Raw genomic sequence first — 20,610 nt, 5'->3', positions numbered from 1 at the left:
TAATAAATATTATATAATCAAAAAAATAATTATATTGTAATTAATAAAAATATTTGATATTTTTTATTTATGCATATTTAATAATATTTATATTAATAATTATGAATAATAAAAAATATAATTAATTTAAATATAAGTGAATAGAAAATTAAAATAATATCTAAAATAATTATTGTGAGATTTTAATTTATAATTAATAATTGGCATATGAAATAACAAGGAATAACATAGTTTAGTAGCAAAGGGAATATGCAATATAAGGACTTAGGTTCAAACTACATCTTCATTAATTTTAGAATTTTTTTTTTTTAGCGATTTGGTCGGATTGGTTTTCATCGATTTTGACCGATTTTTACCGGCTTGATCGGTTGTCTTCGAACTGAACCGAACCAATTAGGAATCTAATTCACCGATTTTTCGATCGAATTGACCGTTTCGGTCCAATTTTTACAACTATGCTTCAGAGTTTCCCCAAAACAATATGTATGATGGTTAGTGCAATAATATTTTATGGTGCCAACTGCCATGCATGGCGCTTCCTGCAATAAACGCATCTTATACAAATTACCTTGCATCTGTAAAACCTCTAGATGCGTTAATGTAAGGTTGTCACAAGTGTTCTTGACAGAAATACCAGCAAATGGATCATCGCTAATGTCTAATAATACAAAACAAAAGAACATTGGATCCACGAATATTTCAATGAATAGCTTATACGAAATCACTAATTGAAATTACCTAGTGAAAGGGTCTTAAAGTTGGAACTTAGAAGTTTTTCTTCCCCATATATTATAGTGGGGGTATATATATATATATATATATAGATATATATAAATCTAATTTTTTTTTTTTGGTCAAACAGACACCCACTCATTCACACACACTAATTTCACTAGGTATCGAACCCTGTGCAGCACTTTAAGAGCCAACTACAACTGCCACTCATACACATGCCTCAGCCACTAAATATGATAAGTAACGAAGATCCTGAAGCTTTCAGGGAACAAGCACACTACAAATTTCAATGGGACCGAGTCAAAAATGTGGCAAAAGAGACGACATAAATATTACATTTCATTGATATTCAGTGAAAAATGTTACATAAAATCAAATATAATATACCAATCATCTAATTATACCAAGTTGCATTCAACAACACTATTTAGACAGCAAGACCGCGAGAGACTACCTCCAAAACAAACAAACAAACAAACAAAAAAAGAAAAAAAGAAAAAGTAAAAAAGCAAAATACCTCAAGTTCTCGACATGACACAACTCTCTGTGCCTTCACAGGCAAAATTTGATTTGGAACATTCATTTTCATGCAAGAATTCTGTACTAATGTACAAAAACCACCTATCTTTTTTTCCTCGGAAGAAAAAAAAAGGGATACAGCAAGGATATGAAACCACCAAGAAAACTTTATATTTTGAGCCAAAAAGTGGTCCTGTATATGCTGGAACCATTGACATGCCGATGTCATCTGCAGGAATGAAACTCAAAAACTGCACCAGTAACCATGAAGCTTGAGAAGAAAATCAAGACCTGCGTACATCCCCTGGCCATCTGGCTTCATAATTCGCGAGGGAAATTATTGATTTGGCCTTCTTCCAGTGTATCCTTGCCATTCAACTTGTAAGCTATCCTTATGCGCATGACAAGATTTTTCTGAAAAAAAAATAATAATAAATAATAAAAGGAGCAGTTGTTAGTAATCTAGTCTTCTCTAAGGCGCAGTTATACATATAAATGTGCATATGGTAAAAAACCTCAGAAATCAGCACATGCATTCGCAGACAGGCAATACTCAGAGAGCATAAATAGAGAAAACGGAGGGATATTAAGAAACAAAGAAAATCAGGATTTTCCTAATGACTAATGAGAGTTCAATTGCTTGTCAATAATGAAAAACATATTGCAATTTGATTGTTATTGAACCATGTCACATTCTCTCTGTCTTTGACCATCCATCTACAGAGTAGGGATCACTCAAATTGACCCCATGAACAAACCAGTAGCAATTTTGCAACACAAGCTATCAGTTTGCAGCAACGTGCCAAATGACAATAATTTAAAATTAAGCAATACTAACAAAGAATTACCTTTCCATGTTGGCTGTTGGTGACTTTCAAACTTTGTGTCACGGATCCATTTCCAGCAGCAGGCAAAGTATTGCTACTAGCTGGATCTAAGTGCAGTTGAAGAAACTGATTCAAAAGAACAATAGATGTAAGTACTAGCTGATGAAAGGAAACAGAACAGGTGATAACTGATAAGAGATTGAAGTTCCAAAAGAGCATCCAGTATAATAATGAGTATGAAATAACTAACACATGTAAATTTATAACACCCAAGTTAAAGCCACTAATCAGACTATACAAAGCAACTTCTTTAGTTGTAGCAATTAGCTAGCAGTACACACAGCAAGCTCAACATCATACTGACTGCCATACCTTTGGAACTGCTGCCTGGAAAACAAAGTCTGTATAGACAGTAGAGGACAAATTCGTAAAGGTAGCCTGGATATTTGTTGTTTCTGGGTTTCCTGGTTGTTTTGAGAAACTGAATGTCAACCTCAAGGAGCTACTCTCATATGCTGTTATGGATGGATAAACTGGTCCATTGTTTTCTATTCAAGATTGGAGAAGGTGAGTAATCAGTATTTTGACAAAATTCAAATAAAGATAATGCCGAAATGTTAAACAAAGTTACAACCTTTGGATGGGCTGGGACCAAAACCATCCAATAAATCCATCATAGGAGCAGCTCCAGCATTTGAATTTGCTCTTGAAGAAAGCGAAAGTGATGAAATATCATCTAATGGTGAAACTGGAGATTTGCCATTTGTATTGGAAGATAAAATGTCAACTGTAGATGAGCTGCTCTGTGCAGGTGATCCAACGGACAATAGATCCAAAAGAACATCTGTCCCACTTTTTGAAGGTTGACCTGCACCTAAAAATGCAAATACAAGTCAGACCAGATATAAATGTATTAATCGAGTCACAGTGCAATTGACTAAAGCCAAATTCTAAAGCGCAATTGACTATGCAGTTCAAGCTTCAATTGAGTTTGATCAAAAGCTCAACAATTAATCCGTTGTGATTTGTGAGCAAGGCCTTTCTACAAGGTTTTTCCTACAGATGAAGTGGATCAAAAACTAAAAAAGGCTTCATATATTATGAAGTCAGTGCTAATTTATCTCAGCGTACAAGCAAAGCCTGTAATTATGAGATGGAAAAAAGATTTTGTTCTCGGGAATCATAAAACACCAACCTGATTGTTGAGGAGCTGGTGACAGATCAACACCAAGAAGGTCATGAAGAAGATCACCACCAGAAGAACTAGGTGCTGGAGCATCATCTGAACTTAGATCGAGTAGATCTATAAGTGGAGCTGCAGGTTTAGCTTCTCCATTTGGAATACCAACTGAAGGCATTGTTGTAGTTGAAGCTGCACCTGGCAAAGACCCAGCTTTCCTACCAATAAAAGTTGCCTCATCCAAAACTGGCATCCTTTCTACAAGAGTAGACCTGCACAAAGATGGAAATTTTCTCAAAAAAGGATTCCTTTAATGACACAATAGTAGAGATCTGGCCTTTTGATTTAATATAATAAGCAACTTAAGAAAACTCACCTAATATTCTGATGCTTTGCTAAAATTGAATTGAATTCTATAGCTCTCTGCTGCAATTCAAGCATGAGGTTCCCTTTGAACTGAACAATGATTTCCTTGATCCTCCTATAGCCATGCCCAAAAAGATAGTAAAATTTACATGTCAAATACATATACAGGAAGGGAATAAGCCAGAACTAGGTGCATAGACTTTAGCATGCATGATACAGGAGATAGGATATGGATGGAAAAAGAACCCCTGATTCGGCATAGAGATCAACTTGCTTTCATAAATATTAAGGTCTTAAACTATCTAACTGGTCTAGTGAACTTCTACTACAATATTACCATTCTGACTCCTATAAAGCAAAAAGGGAGGGGGAAAAAACCCATCACAAGGTATGACAATAATAATAACCACCAATTTGAAAAGCCCATCATACTCTGAACATGAAGGAAAACGTGAAGAAAGCTTTAATAGGGCAACCAAAGCCATTGCTTTTGTGGTAAGATCTGATTCATGGCGTTTTATAGCAATCTCCAAGACATCCACAGCATCCGACTCAGTCACCTGCTATGAACCAATTGTACGAGATAAAAGATCAAATTAAAATATTTTATGCAATAAAAGATCAAATTAAAATATTGTGTGATAAAAGATCAATTTTGTTATGCCTCTGTCTATAAACAGTATGGTTGTATATCGGCATATACAAAAATCTTACATGTAAAAGAAATCCCAGTATTTACCCTTGTTTCATTCTTTACAATAACAAGGAAGACAACAGAAACAGGAAAAGAACAAGATAACTTGTTATAACAGAAAGTAATAACAAAACTGAGGAATTTTGTTTTCTTCACAACATCATCATGCATCATCCAAATAGGAAAGAAGGGTACTGTTAAAATTTTTTACTTGAAGCTCTAGAGAACAGTACAATATGTACATCAACTTGTTAATCATTTCATATGATCGATTACATTAACATAACATCAACTTCTTAAATAGTTGCTTGTGAGTCAAATGCTTTATCATTTTCGTACAACATGAGACAACATATACACATATCTATAAAGTTTCAGGCAAAAGCATAATACTCACCGTAATTGGATCTTCTATGTCAAGCATTCCAACATTATTGACTAATAAGTCACCATACTCTCCAATGCACCACACTGTAACTCGAACTAGAGATTCCTGATGAAAAATATTAGCAATGTTACTTTATGAATGACATATTGACATCAGAAGCAAATCCACAATATGCATAGATATATCAAAGAATTAATGACCACCTGTTCAGCTGATGTCTGAAATGCTCTGTATAATGCTCTTACGGTATATCCATGAAGCTCAGTAGCATTTGTTATTACAACAATTAGGGCATGCCATACTTCATCTTTTACATAATTTCCAGCCTACTAACAAAGGATAAATATCAATACTTGCACTCATTATATAACTAACTAGAATGACCAAATGCACAAACAAAAAAGAGGCTCACTATTGCCACTACAAGCACCAAAACAATGATAATAATAGTAAAACAACCCAATGATTGAGGCTCATAAGACAACAAATTCAGTTTTGTGGACAAGGTTCGTGCACCAAAAAATATTTAAATATATTAGGTGATATTCTGGTCGAAGTAAGTTGTTTAAAGACATGAAATTAGAATGACACATATGCAGCAATATGAGAATCGATACCTCAACTGCAAAATCATATAAGTTATAATAAGATTGCACATTTTTTTGTATAATAAGTTGCCATGGCAAATCAATTTTTCTAAAGATTGGTGCATACCAAATGTAGAAATGAGAAGAACCATAGCTATCACATGAAATACACATCAATGCGACGAATATTTTTTTAAAAATAATAATAAAATAGACATGGGCCAGTTTGGCCTTGAAGATTCCAATTCAGTACAAAAACTTGTCTCTTATATTTATACCTCAGACAGAACCTTGAGCATCTGATCAATGTACCAGATCTTCTCTGGGGAAAACCTGAAGCAAAATTAATAAATGGTAATCAATAAAAAACTAGACAGGTGCAATTTAAAGAAACTCTTTTCAACTCACTCCTTACCGCCGCTGTTTGCACAAACAAAGGCCTTACCCCAGTCAATCGTCTAACTACTAAAACTAAATAGACAGTGGAGTATCAAAGATGAAGACCACATAAAAGAGCCAAACGGCTTCTTTTTCATTTTCGCCAAATAACAGATAAGAAGTTGAAGAGAAACAGCAATATTCAAAATGCAACGATTGAAAGATCAACACAGAGTATCACTAACATGGAAACAATAATATAGTTTCTAAAATAATTAATGACAATAAAAACTGTTCCAGTAACATATCAAATAATCTTATATTTAGAATATAAAAATGGCAATGGAAATTATTGACTAATGAAAACAAACAAACAAAAAAGTAAGAAAGAAAAGACATGAACTGTGCAGTTATTCTATTTGGCAACTCAAACACACTGCTTCCCTGCATCCCTGACCACATAAAGAAAATAAACAAAAACAATCATTGTATGCTTAAAAGGCAAAACATTCAGAAAAAAATTACTCACTTTGAAACTATGGAGCAAATTTTGGCTGTAAGGTCTCCCCTGAAATCATTTTCACTGACTTCCAGATAATCTATTAGTTCTTTTGCTAATGGCTTCACATTTGTTTCATTTACCAGAACGTAAACAAGTTCAAGTGCTCTTTTCCGAATAGAAGCATCTGAATCCTGAAGCAGAAAGTCCAGTCAGCAACTACTCCACTTGTTAAAAAAGCTCAACTTTGTTATTAACGAATAACGTGGACAAAGAAAATTATTGTAATACCTTTACACACTCCAGAATTGTTGCACGGTGCCTCTGCACTGCCTGACCATCAGCAGTTACAGCCTTCATCAGCATATTTAGTGCCACGTATCTGAAGAAAGAAAAAGGAACAGCAACATTCACTTCAAGTTAAGATAGAATAACAATTTATCAATAATGAAAAATGCATAGGAACGGGAGAACACAAAAAATAGAATAGCAAATTATCAGCCATTAGAAAGTACTAAATTAAAGAAACTGATCGACAAATTATATCCCTCACTCCTCCCCTCACCGGCTCACCCGATATTCATCCACTTAATAATTTAACAGTTACAGGTGCCTTTTCTTAAGTCAATATCAAAAGACACAACATTAATCACAACATATATATCTCAAGTAACATACCCAAATGTTAGACTACTTACAAAATAAGTTTGACAAACAGAAATTTGAATAGCAATAAAAATTTTAGAATACAACCAAATCCACTTGCTGAATGAATTAGCTGATTAATCTAATTCCAAATCTACTATTTGTTATAATAAAGCAAATGTATGGCCAATAAAACTAGGATCCCAGTTCTATTAATTTTAAATACTGCAGATCGAGGAATAATAGTGAAATTGGTAAGACAATAAACGCCTGCTCAAGCGATTGACTGTTCAGTTTACTGTGGCAGTTTCATCAGCCCCCAATCATAGTTGAAGTTTCCAAAAAGGAAAATGCAAATATATGACCAGCATGATTCCCAGAAGGTTATACTCCTTAAATCTCAATTTAGTCTGTTTATCTTACTACCTGCCGGAAGACTACAATTTCAACCTTTTACAATGAGAAACACGTCTTAATGGCCAACAATAAATTGAACATTTTTATACCAGTTATATAAGAGTCATAGACTAGAGCTTCTCTTAAATTGTAAGCATACAAGGATATACACTGAAAATTGATTATTCTCTCATTCAGTGCAAACTACCCAGAAGACAGACTTGGGAGGATAGATTGAAAAATAATCTAGATATCCTAATACTGAAAAGAATAATACTAACAGTTCACTGTCCCTTGAAATTACCATATGAGAATGCTTGAAAACATTGAATGATCAGTCCTAGTGACAGTCAGAAAACACATCCTAAACTCTTGCAATTCAGTGGACTGCAATTGGAAAAGAAATTTTAGGACACGACAAGTGATTAAATATCGAGCTTCTTTTACCCCATTTATAAGAGGAACTTACCAAAGTTAGCACCTAAGATAGTGGTGTTTTGTTACTCTTAAAAGAAGTTTCTCCGTTACTTATCAACGAAAAGCAATAGCCAAAAACAAACCTGATATTGTTATCACGGTTCGACAAGAATCTTCCCAGGCTGTTGATGGCAAGAACACGCAAGCCTCCATTATCTTCAATGCTCATAATTGTTTGAACACATTCATATAAAATGGCGTTTCCTGCAACTTTATTTGACTCAGTCTTTGTAGCCACCTAAAGAAATAGCAGGATTACAATTATCAACCTAAATTTCAGAAAGAGATAGCCATTAAATAATCTAAAGACTAAGTAACTCATTCACCTGCATAACCTAGATTTGGTAAACAATAAACAATCTAAGAACAGAAATTTATGATCTGTATGTTGACTTGATTATCTCAATGAGTAGTTATATCTAGTTCTCTATGTATGTAAACATTACTTGGTGAGGTAAAAATATTGGAGCACCAAGCAGTAACTACACCATAATATAATTAAAAAATCACAATTATTTGATTAGACCCTACCCAAAAATAAATCAGCACATTCCTATGCAGCTCATTATGATTTTTTTTTTTCCCTCCCCTCCCAAGCAAGCCAGCATCCAAAACACATACCTTAATCAAATTGCATTTAAGTACAAAATATATCCTAAAAGCATATATGGTTTTCAACATACAGGGTTGTACAAAGAGCCATGCAGAAAATAATAACTAAATAAATAACCCAATCACTGCAGAAGAGCAAAATGGTAATGTCATGCTATAAAACCCTGCATATGCAACTAACCTGGGCAAGTATGTCATTCATAGAGTCGCTAGCATCAGCATCACCTTCGCCCAGCACTCGCAAAAGTTTAAGCAATCTGATATGGAGAAATGGGTCTGTGATGCCAGCAATATCATATTCTGGTGAATAAGGACTGTTTGCTAGATCTCTAAGAGTTCTGACCAAAACATCTGTGCATTTCTGTAACAATAGTTGAGTGAATATTTGCTTACCAAAAAAACAAAGAAAAGTAGAAAACAATGACTGGCCCAAATCAAAGCTTGTAAGAGTTTTCACAAGATGATATCAGAGATAAACTTTTACATAATTAATTACATATATGAACCTTCTTTACCTGCCTTTGCATAATCATACACTACTTATAGAAAACAGCTTTACTTGCACATGCCACTAGAAACTGTAAGCTAGTCTTTGAAAAAATGTAAACACAACATAATAATAGCTTCTGGAAAAAGCTCAAACACTATTTAAAAATAAAATAAAAATTACAAAAACAAATGTCAAATTATACAAAGCAGTTACAGAATAACTTAATTAAATTTCCCAAGACTTGTTCAAGAATACACATGAATTATAATTCACAACTACCAACATGACTCCTAATGTACATAAATAAGCTGATATTGCAGTGTAGAAAATTTTTCCATGCTAAATCTTTGGTAGAAAAGTTTACTTTATTTATATCATAATGGGTTTTGAGGTCGAGTCGGGGTGACTATAAAATTGGCAACATATAAGAAATATGTAAAATTACCTTTCGAACATGTTCAAGGGCTTCTGGGCTAATTTTACACAGATCTGTACAAAGCTGAACCCCAGTGATCAAAACTCCATGATGCTTCTCCCTTAGTAAGGCAGTAGCAGAATTGATAAAATTTTCTGCCAAGTCTGGAACTTTCTTGATGATCCTTATAGAACATAATGCTGCCTATACAATAGTGAGCATAGTTATTTGACAGGAATGAGAAAAATGATAACTCAAGAGTTCTGGTTTTTCCTTTTTTTTTTAAAGATGGTAAGACAAGAAATCTTCCTAAGAAGGCAAGAGCTAAAAACATAAAACAGAGAGAGAGAGAGAGAGAGAGAGAGAGAGAGAGAGAGAGAGAGAGAGAGAGAGAGAGAGAGAGAGAGAGAGAGACCATGAAACATAGATTTCAAGTCTCTCAAAAAGAAAAACAAGTTACTTTAACTAGATAAAAATAAATTGTCGTCATGAATTCACAATGTGGAAGAACTTTGTCACAAGTTCACAATAAAGGCATGAATGCTTCATGGTTTATTCTTCCCCAGAATACATAAAAAATTCATATATTCCAGAAGAGAACCAAGTCTGATGGAACATACGAAATAAATGAAAAGCAAGTTACCTTCTTCCGAATATTTGGGTCACGAAATTGCAGCAATCTTTCAACCTCTGGCGCAAGATCACGAGCCATTTCTGCTGAACAAATATTTCCTAAAGCACAAAGAGCAAGTCCCACTATATACTGATTTGTGTGATTAAGATCTCTGAGATTCAGTCAAGGCTCTACTATAACCCATTATTGGAATGTTTCCCTTAGATTTCAGTACAAGATCAATGCCAATAGCAAATTTATAAGGTGGAATGTAAATGTCAAGGAATAAAAGCAATTGAAACTTTGACTAGAAACAGGATACTGTTTTAAAGAATTGGTGACCAACATTAGAACTTCTTGTCTTTCATCAAGTAGCAACATGAGGCCAAGGTAACCTATTCTCTTCTCCGGAAATCCAGGTGATGCTATCAACTTGAGGCATTCCATTTGACCAAAATGAGTGGGGTAGCCAAGCATGTGGATAAACATTAGCTTAGCCAAATTCCGATGCCTATAATCTTGATCATTTTCATTTATTGCAGCACGAATGGCAGCACATTCTTTTCTAACTACAGCACGTTCTTCGGCTGCAGTCTTGGAAGCACGTATGGCCCGAATCATGTCCCTATAAATTGAGATACGAAGCAGTAGGTAAAAGATACTGAACATAATTCAAATTCAAGATGAAATGTTAAAGAGTTAATGACCCATGCAATTTACAAGGAAAAGTAGCAGTGTGTTATCTGTTTTTGATTTTGCAAACTGTTTATATTTCAAACAAAAATTCAATAGTGAATATACAGAAATACATCATACACAACATCAGACATATGTAGTAAATAAAATAATGTCAGAGTCAGTGACTGCATAGGAGGATGATAATCTGCCTTTTCGAATACAATGTTTATCTTGAGAGATAACCTTAGCGTACAAGGGGATGACAAGAGATTGTAGCCATATTAATAACTACGAAAACTGAAACAAGACTGATACGGGCAAAGAATTCAAATTAGTTAAGATACCCTGGACTGGCTGCATATTGTATTCAATACTAAAGTATGTTAACTTCCTATTCGTTACTTCTCTTGGGAAATATTGATTAAAGGCAATTCTGCCTTCTTGTTTTTCTTAACCAGCTATGTCCTAGTTTTGTAATCCATCACATGATCGTCAACAGCACCATATTTAAATTCATCTAATTGGCTGTGGAACTTAGCATGGAAAGATCAGCAACATTCTATGGATCAGGGTGGCAAATAATGACCTACCTTAGAAAACCTACGTATTGCATTCTAACATCGTAAATCTCACAACCACCTGTTTCACACAGATTTCAGTTGCTTAGAAGTTAGAGCATTGGAACTACATGCTCTGCCCATATGCTTAACCCAACCAAAGGATTGATCTAAAGAACACCAAGAGAACGCTACCACTGCGGCATCTAAATGGTTTTAGAAACATAGGCAGGAACCTCAATGTTCATTTCAGTTCGGTGCACCATGCCAGATAGAAATGCCAGCACACATTGAAAAAAGCTCAAGGTAAAAATTTCCACTGATAGATTAAGACACAGTACGTACACTCCAATCCAGCTAAGCACATCAAAAACCCAATCCCCATCGAAATCGCTAATCTCACAAACCAGAATCCCACAAATCGAACTCCAAAAAATACTAATAGAGCAATTTAAAAAGAATACTAACTAGACCTAATCCGAACTTGACCTAATAATCAATCAACACCTTTTTTCTTTTCAGAAATACGAAGTTCAATCCTACTAGTAGCTAAAAAACCAGCACATTTAACTAGCCAAATTTACCATGCACTTGATCCAAATGAAACACGAAATGGAAGAGAAGAGAAAGATTGATTTTCCTAACCTCAAGCGGGTTCCTGAAGAGAAGGGATTCATGGCGATTGATCAATCAGGATCAAATTGCGGAGAAGGAAGGGAGGAATGAATGAATCGGATGCGAGATCAATCGGGTCGAGAATCCTGACCCGGTAACGGAGATCCAAATTGGCGATGCCAAGAAGAAGAAGCGAAACGGAAAAGCAATTAGAGATTCGGATCTGAAATATAAGAAAGTGTTATGTGAACTTTTTTTCCCTTCTGTTCTTTTTTTTTTTTTTTGTTTCAGGGAAAAGAATCAAGTCTAGCAGGAACACCACCACCTTCCTCTTCTCTAATTTCTAATTTTCTCTCTCTCTCTCTCTCTCTCTCTTCCACTTTATTACAGTCATTTTTTCAATTTTTAACGTCTGTTTTAGTTCTGCGATTAAAATTAATTAAAACAAAATAATGATGAGACAAAAATTATAGTACAGGTCAACTGTTGTAAAACTTGCACTAGATTTTTCATTATCTGATTTCTTTTCGGTATATAAATTGACAAAAGACTGTTGTTAGGATGGGAAGAATTTGAAGGAAAAGAAAATTAAAAAAAAAAAGAAAATAAATGAAAAAATAAATTTTTTATTATTTAGATGAAAAAAATAAAGTGAAAAAAAAAATATGAGACCTATTAAAATATTTTTACCTTAAAAATAAGATGAAAATAAAGATAAATGTGGTAAATATTAATGAAATTATATATTTATCTCTTATTATTAATAAATTATAATTTATATATAATATAGATAAATGTATTAATATAATTTTATACTATTATAATTTTTTGTTTTCACTATTTTTTTCATTCAAAAAAAAATTCTCTCAATTTTCTTTACATTCTATCTATTTTCTCTTTATCCAAACAACATATAAATAGTTCCACTTTTTTTTCTATTTTTTCTCTTTTATTTTTTTATTTTCTTTTCTTTTATTTTCTTTTCTATAAGTAAAAAAGAAAAAATAATTTTACAAAATATTTAAAATTTCTAATGGTAAAATAATGTGTTTAGAATTTAAATTCTTTTCTAGAAGAAAATTTAAATTTTGAAAAATTTTAATTAAAAAAAATCTGGCTATTAAAACTAAAAAAATTTAATTTTCAGAATGAATTTCACTTTTTCTATTTTTATCTCACTTCAAAATGCATTGATATATATATTAGTTAACATTTATAACTAATAAACGATAAAATTAGGGTAAAGTATTTAAATAGATCAACTACAGCCAAATATTACCTATATCACTCAAATCAGAATTTGATATGTGTATATTCCAAAAAGATTCTTTATGTAAATCGAATTAGAGTAATTCGAATTATGCTGCATAGAGCTTTTAATTTCAACTAAATCGAATTAGGCTATTTAGATTTACACTCCCACAAGTAAATCGAACCAAGGCTGAGTAAATTTATGCAAATTTAGTATGTTTCATAGTAAATCGACATCGCTTAATTCGATTTATCTTGTTGGAGACCAACATGCATAAATAACACTGAATTATTATATTATTATGATTTTCTCTTAATTATTTAAATATTAAAATTTATAATTTAACATTTTATTCTACTTAAATTATCAAAAAAATAAATATTTAAATGTAAAAGTGAAATTAATATCCAAAAACCAATACTAAAGAGTACAATCAATTAAAAGAATATTTAAAAATTTTATAAAAAATTTTATACTTATCCTCAATTACATTTTAGTTGTATTTTGAAGCTTAAGTGTATCCAATTCTTCTATTATGAAGGAGTAAAAATACAATGTCACTTGTATTAAAATTAGTGTATTTTACCCTTTAAGTGAATTTCAACCGAAATCAAACTCGAAAAAAATATTGTCGTACCTTATAACCATAAACAAAGCTAAAACCCTTTCTTTATACACAATCGTAATAATTTTATCAAATAGATATTTTTTCTTCTTAGATGTTGTTGAGTGTAAGAAACAATAATATTATTTAGATAATAACAAACATATATTTGGTTGGATTTGAAACTCAAATATTTGTTTGATGAATGCGTTATTGTAGAGGCTCGTATTGATGACTTGGTGGCAAAAACATAGCCCACTATTGATGTAGCATGTGCAGATTAATTTTTGGTTGGGATAGCACTATGATCGAATTTTTAACATACTAAAGAAGTATAAATGAATGGTCATTTCTGCTACAACATTTGAGCTACTACACCAATTTGGGTAAAGACAAAATCAGAAGAAAAATGTTTCTCTTCTCTCTTGGCGCTAAATCATTTACATCAAAGTATGACGAAGGAAAAGGATCAAAACTTGGAACTAAAGGAAAAATTCAATGGTGTTAATTTGAAGAGTACAATAAAAACATCTTTAGCCGCCAAAAAGGTCATTAAGGACAATATTACCACCCACGATCCTTTGCATTTTACAAAATGCCTCTGCTACTATTTATGCCAGACCACTACCTCTGCTGCTACTCATCCAAGGAGAAGAATGCTACTACTATTAACTTTTGTGTGCAACGATTGTCTCTAAGGTTAACTTCAAATTTTAGAAGCAATACACTTATACAAAATGGGTATTCGACAATTTGATCTCACTCTAATTATTCTATTTTTATTTTAAGTACATACTCTCTATTATAATATATTTTAGATTAAATTACACAGTTAGTCCCTACACTTTTAGTGAAATTGTAAATTGGTCACTATACTTTAAAAGTTTGTAATTACATCCCTGAAGAGAATTAAAATTTGTAATTGGATCCCCACTAACATTTAGCGTGAAAAGAAACGTTAAATCTTGTTATTTTACTAGAATACCCTTACAAATCAATGTTTTAAGGTGTCCATTTGAATGAGAAGATGAAGATCTCTTATAACGTATCTCCAGTATCTTTCTCTAGTGACTTTGTTAGGATTCAAGGATTTTTTTTAAGCTATAATGGATCTAAACTGGTTGTCTAAAGGAAGCTCAACATCTAGGAGTATGAACAAGAGAAGACATCGATGCTTCTGTGGGGAAGAGGTGGTAGTGCTCTCCTCGTCATCTATAAATAGCCCAGGTAGGAGAATTGTGGCTTGTTGTAAATTACCAAAGTATAATTTTTTTTTTAGTGGATTGATGAAGACGAAGAGGCGAAGGGTAAGGAGAGAATGACTCACTGCTTTTGTGGAGATCCGCTGACACTTCGAACCTCCAGTATTGTGATGAACCCAAATAGAAGATTTATATACTGTCCCAGTAGAAGATGCAAGTTTTTTGAATGGATTGATGAAGAAGACATGGCTGAGTCTCAATCTGAATGCACCCAACAAAAAAAAATAAAACGCCGGAGAGCTCAAAACATGCTGGAGATTTTGTAAGGTTGGATGAAACTATAAATTATGCACTAATAAAGGCATAAGAAAGGAAAACGGATAGATTAAATATAGAGATAGGACGCATGGAAGCAAGTCTTGGAAGATTGTTTTCTGATTTTACATTGTCCCAACAACAAATTAGAAGAATGGAAAGTGACATGAAGAAGAAAAAAATTGTAGAAGATGATATTGACTTGTGTTGTGGTGCTAATATTTGCAATGTATTAGTTTAATTAAGTTTCATGAATTAGGAGAAAAGTGTATCTGGAGTGTATTTGTGTAGTGTTTAGTGCTGAATGTAATCATCCTTTTACAAGAGTTTTCAATTACAAACTTTTAAAGTGCAGGGACTAATTTACAATTTTACTGAAAGTGTAGGAACTAATTGTGTAATTTAACCTATATTTTATTTATTTTTGATATGTTATCATTAATCATCAAATATAATTATAATGATTATTTTGTATAATTTTATATTAGTGGACTTTATTAAGGTTTTTCAAGTGGCTCTCCTAGGGATTTTATCTAGCACCCTATTAGAGTTTCTATAACTTTTCAAAATCACATCAAATAATCACACAATCTAATAACAAATTATCTACAATTATAATGGAAGAAGGAGATACTTATCACAACCACCAAGGAATAAAGGAGTCTAAGGAGGAAGACGAACTAGTGTTGCTTGAAGAAAGAATCTTTGCAATTGGCACCATAGAAGGCACGATGGGAAGAAGGGTTCAAAGGTGCAACAAAAGTTTGATGGGAAGACTCTTTTCTGAAAGATGTTTTTCAATTGGCACCATGGAAGGCACGATGAATGCTATTTAGGACAGACCAGAACGATTTTGAGTGGTAGAGAAAAGTAAAATTTTTTTCAATTTTTCTTTGAAAAGGATGCAGATATGTTGAGAATTAAGAGATGATCGCCATGGCTATTAATAAATTATGTGTTTCATGTAAAGAGATGGACAGAGGAAGAGGATATAGGGCATGAGACAATTACTACTTTTTCAATTTGGGTTCAATTCTGAGATTTATCTAAGCAATACAAAACCCTAGTTAGACGTAAATTGGGAGATAGAATTGGCCCTATTAGTGAATTGACTTCTTTGAAGTCAGGGATAAGGAAGCTCAGATTATTAAGTCAAGGGTGGAGACTAACGAAAGAGTTAAGATGAAAGACAACCTGAAATTGGCAACACCAAACAAGAAACAAATGGAGGTTGAGCTGCAATATGAAAGGTTAGGAGTTGTGTGCACCTATTGTGCTTTCCTTGGGTATTAGAAAAAAATTGCCAATTTTTTTTTGGATGATTCAATGAGAAATAGAATCAAAGAACAAAGTATAGGAATATAGATTAAGGCTGATTAGGAGGGGAGGAGGATCGGAAGAAAGGGATATACAAATCTAGATATTAAGAAGGATATTGGTGGATCAATTCCTCAACTAAGGAAAAAATCAACACCTTCATGACTAGCAGAAGGCTTCTTAGGGATTAGCATGAAAGATAAAAAAGATGAACCAAATCGTAAATTATCCCCAATTAAAATGTTGAATGAACAGAGTGAGAATAGAGAACAACGTAATGGACTATTGATTACTCATGGCAGCAGCCACAGAGATGTTTTGGGGAAATCCCGATTCCAATGAATACGAAGGAGTATGTTACCACCACGATTAATAGCTCATTTGAGAGTTTTAAGGGGTTGAAATTAAAAAAAAATTAGCGAAAGAGAAAGGTAGTATCAAAAAGATGCTAGCTAGAATTAAAAGAAGAAATAGTGATAAAGAGAATGAGGAGATTTGGAAAAAAAATTTGTTTTCTTGACGAAAATGTTGCTAACTTTGATGTGGAGGGTGCTAGGTGTCAAATGGCACTCCTAGGTCCATGAAACTCTTGAATTGGAACTATCAGGATTTGGAAAAACTCCAAACAATTCAAAATTTTAAAGGGATGTGTCAATCCCACTCTCCGAGATTGTATTTATATGCGAACCAAAAAACCAATCTCTATTGGTGGAACAGAAGCTAAGGGCGTGCAGATTTCATCATTGGAAAATAATTGACTCAAATGGCAGGGCTAGAGGTTTAGTTTTAGCATGGAAAGAGGAGGTAGAGATGGAGATTATTGTGGTTGGAAGTTATTACATTGCTTCCAAGTTAAAAGTGTTAGGAAAATATTATTTCCTAATCTATTTATGAAAAATACATATCTTAATTATAATCACAAATTAGCTATTTTACATTATATGACTTATATAACGGTGATCTTAATTATTGTGATTAAATAAGTCATTATTACTTTTGATTTAGAATTAAATAAGAATAAAACTAGAGATATTATTTTAGTTGAACTTTAGGATTTAATCCGTAGCTCCTTTTCCATCAGAAGAGTTGCGATTAAGCTCTATCAGGAATACAGAAGACTTTGTTTGAGAAAGATTAAAGAACCAAACCCTTTCAATTATTATTATGAATTCAGATACGCTTCCATGCTCTCAACTATATTTCTTAATGATTTAACATGGATGGTCTTGGAGGTTAAGCAATTTTAGAATTTCCAATAAAAAGATTTAAATTCTAGTGACCATTGGAGGCTGATTTGTGTCCATGCATCTTAGCTGCTCTGATCAGGAGCACATAGTGCAGTTGGGTTAAATATCCACAATCATCTAACAAATTCATTAAAAAATGATATTTTTTGGAGATCTTAATGCGATTGTTAGCTGACGAACGGATTTTTGGACGGTTTAGAATTTCACTAATGAAATCTCGTTGTAAAGTATAGTTTCTAAACCAATCACTAATCCTTTCGTACAAAAAGTTGTTTGTCACAAGTACAAACCCCTAAAATTTATAAACCGAAGTATTTAAACCTCGGGTCGTTCTCCCTAGGACTTACAATGAAGTGTCTTGTTATCGGTTATGAGTTATTTTGGGGTTTTGGATAAGAAGCATGAAAAATAAACGGCAATGAAAATAAACTAACAACTATAAAAGGCTCTTGGTAAGGTGTGAGAACTAGAAGTCCTATCCTAGTTATCCTTCTCAATTGTGATGAGAATTGTTCATTGCTACCACTTAGTTAACCCTTACTAATTAAAGGGAAGTCAAGTGGATGAATTGACTTGAGCCACAAGTCCTAGCCAACTTCCAAGGAAAGACTAGCTTTAGTGCACTCCAAACCAATTAGCAATCTCTCCAATTATCAATCAACAAAGGAATTAGATAACTTAAGTATCACTAATTACTCTACCTAGGCCAAGAGGAACAAAATCTACACTAAAACTAAAAGAGACATTTCAACAAACACATAGAGTGCAATAGAAGTAAACATTATTAATTGCAAGAATTAAAGGAATCTACAACTACAAAGGTAAGAGATCAACAATAGAAAAGCAAAGAAGACACATTTATTATGAATTACCTCTTATTGAATTGAAAGAAAATGGGATGAACAATACTAGATCTACAACAAAGTATAAGAACAACATGAAGGAAATTGCAATAAAAGAATGGAAGAAGAATCAATGTCATTACAAGGAATTGAGATGTAGAAGTAGAAGAACATGAATCTAAATCTAGACCTAAGAACTAAACCTAATCCTAATCCTAATTCTAGAGAGAAGTGAGAGCTTCTCTCTCTAAACTAAAGTGATTAGTTAGTTGGAAGTGATGTTATATTAATGAATGATGATTTCCCCTTAATCCTTCATCCTTTTATCCCTTTTCCTTAGCAATTTGGCGCCAAAAATGGGTTCAGAAACCCTCTCAAATCGCCAGGCACGTGTTGCATTAATGAGGTCATGTGCTATCATCGGCGCGTGCGCGCATGGTACGCGTGCGCGTCCCTGGTCGATTCTGCAATGTTCGCGCGAGCGCCTTGTGCGCGTGCGCGTGCATGGCTAACTTTGCTTCTTTGACTTTTTATGCTTCTCTCCACTTGTATGCTTCCTTCCTTGCTTCCTTTGATCCATGCTTAGTCTATTTCAACCTGAGGTTACTAGCAAACACATCAAGGCATCTTATGGAATCAAACAGAAACTAGAATTCATCAAAATAAGGTTTAAAAAGCATGTTTTTACACTTAAGCACAATTATGGAAGAGATAACAAAACCATGATAATTCTTAGGCTAAATGTGACAAAAGGTTATCAAAATACTCTAAATTCAATGCAAAACAAACCGTCAAATTGGGGTTTGTCAACTTCCCCACACTTAAGCCTTAGCATGTCCTCATGCTAAGATAAGAAGGAACTTAAGGGTTATGACATTTATTGAATGCAACTAAACTATATGAGTCCTATCTAATTGCAACTATCTAAAGCAATTGGAAATGCTTAGTTCAAACAAATCAATTCCCAAGAGAGCATGTGTAAGCACAAGAGCTAGGCATATAGGAACTAAGTCCAAACCACAATTGTATTGAATTGTCAAAAAGAGTTCAAACTTGCAAGAATATAGGTAATATAGGTGAATACATGTGATTGAACTTTTGAACCCTCACCGGATGTGTATCCGCTCTATTCACTCAAGTGTTTAAGGGTTAATTCACTCAATTCTCTTCTAATCATGTTTTCCAAAATTTGATTTTCTTCTAACAATCAACACTTATTCAATGCGTGCATACATTTATCATGAGGTCTTTCATTTAGGTTGTAACGGGGTTAGGGTCAAGGTAGGATCATTTATGGTCAAGTGGACTAGGATTTGAGTCTTTGATTAGCATAGACTTTCCCACCTAACCTATTTAATGACCTATACAAATGCGAGCTATTCTAACTACCCATTCTTCACTTTTTCTTACATACTCATGCATTCTCTTTTTTTTTCATTTCTCAATACTTATGCATTGATTCTTACTGGGCTTCACCTTGGGGCATTTTGTCCCCTTTATTACTTTTCTCTTCTTTTTTTTTTCTCTTTTTCTATATACATTTTTTTTTCTTTTCTTTTCATCATTTTTTTTTCTTTATATATATGATCTTTTTTTTCTTTTTTTTTTCTTCTTTCAAACTAAATACGAGAACATCAATGCATAAGGTCTCTACATTTAATCAATACATGAACATGTGCCCAATTCCTAAACATAAAAGTGTATTGCCCCCTTTTTATCCCATCCAATGTTCCCAAGTCTCACCAACTTTGAATAATAAAACACTCTCACTAGCCTAAGCCAATCAAGGATCCAAACAAGGACTTTTCATTGGTTTTCCGCCTTGGGCTTGTAGTGTGCTAAAATAAGAATAAGTTGGTTAAGCATAGGCTCAAAATTGGCTACAATGGAGAGTAAAAGGTTGGCTATTTGGGTAAGTGGCAAATGAAATAATGGCCTCAATCATATAAATGCACAAACACAAGAATTAAACGGATATATAGAATCAAGCAAATTAAGGATCACAATCATGGAAAGAGAACAATTTCACACAAGAATGGGAAATAAATGGTTATAAAATGTAACCACATCAATAGGCTCAAGTCTCACAAGCTTGTGTTCTCAATTCAATACATGCTTCACAAGGTATGAAATTCAAGCAAGTTTCAAAAATTCTTTTTT

The 20,610-nt window shown here is 33.2% G+C and overlaps 1 protein-coding gene across 2 annotated transcripts; it reads right to left on the bottom strand.

Moving 5' to 3' along the window:
• Positions 1-1,044: 1,044 nt before the first annotated feature.
• LOC107643379 (AP-1 complex subunit gamma-2) lies at positions 1,045-12,112 on the bottom strand. Of its 2 annotated transcripts, none has more exons than XM_016347008.3 (18): positions 11,702-12,112; positions 10,144-10,446; positions 9,852-9,993; positions 9,239-9,412; positions 8,485-8,664; positions 7,775-7,929; positions 6,465-6,555; positions 6,204-6,367; positions 5,575-5,629; positions 4,913-5,035; positions 4,719-4,814; positions 4,060-4,187; positions 3,638-3,742; positions 3,277-3,533; positions 2,716-2,955; positions 2,454-2,629; positions 2,103-2,207; positions 1,045-1,668 (listed from the first exon to the last, which is right to left on the bottom strand). In XM_016347008.3, exons 1-18 carry the CDS (start codon positions 11,731-11,733, stop codon positions 1,573-1,575), a joined length of 2,622 nt encoding a protein of 873 aa, XP_016202494.1. In that variant the 5' UTR covers positions 11,734-12,112; the 3' UTR covers positions 1,045-1,572. The 2 variants fall into 2 exon arrangements, with proteins under 2 accessions (XP_016202494.1, XP_020979092.1); XM_021123433.2 differs by having other exon boundaries at positions 4,060-4,190; positions 11,702-12,108.
• Positions 12,113-20,610: the final 8,498 nt, after the last annotated feature.

This window comes from Arachis ipaensis, chromosome B5, assembly GCF_059453495.1.
Source record: "Arachis ipaensis isolate K30076 ecotype BB chromosome B5, ASM5945349v1, whole genome shotgun sequence".
In the NCBI taxonomy this organism is placed as follows: Eukaryota; Viridiplantae; Streptophyta; class Magnoliopsida; order Fabales; family Fabaceae; genus Arachis; species Arachis ipaensis.
This window is presented reverse-complemented; position numbering and strand designations above follow the sequence as displayed.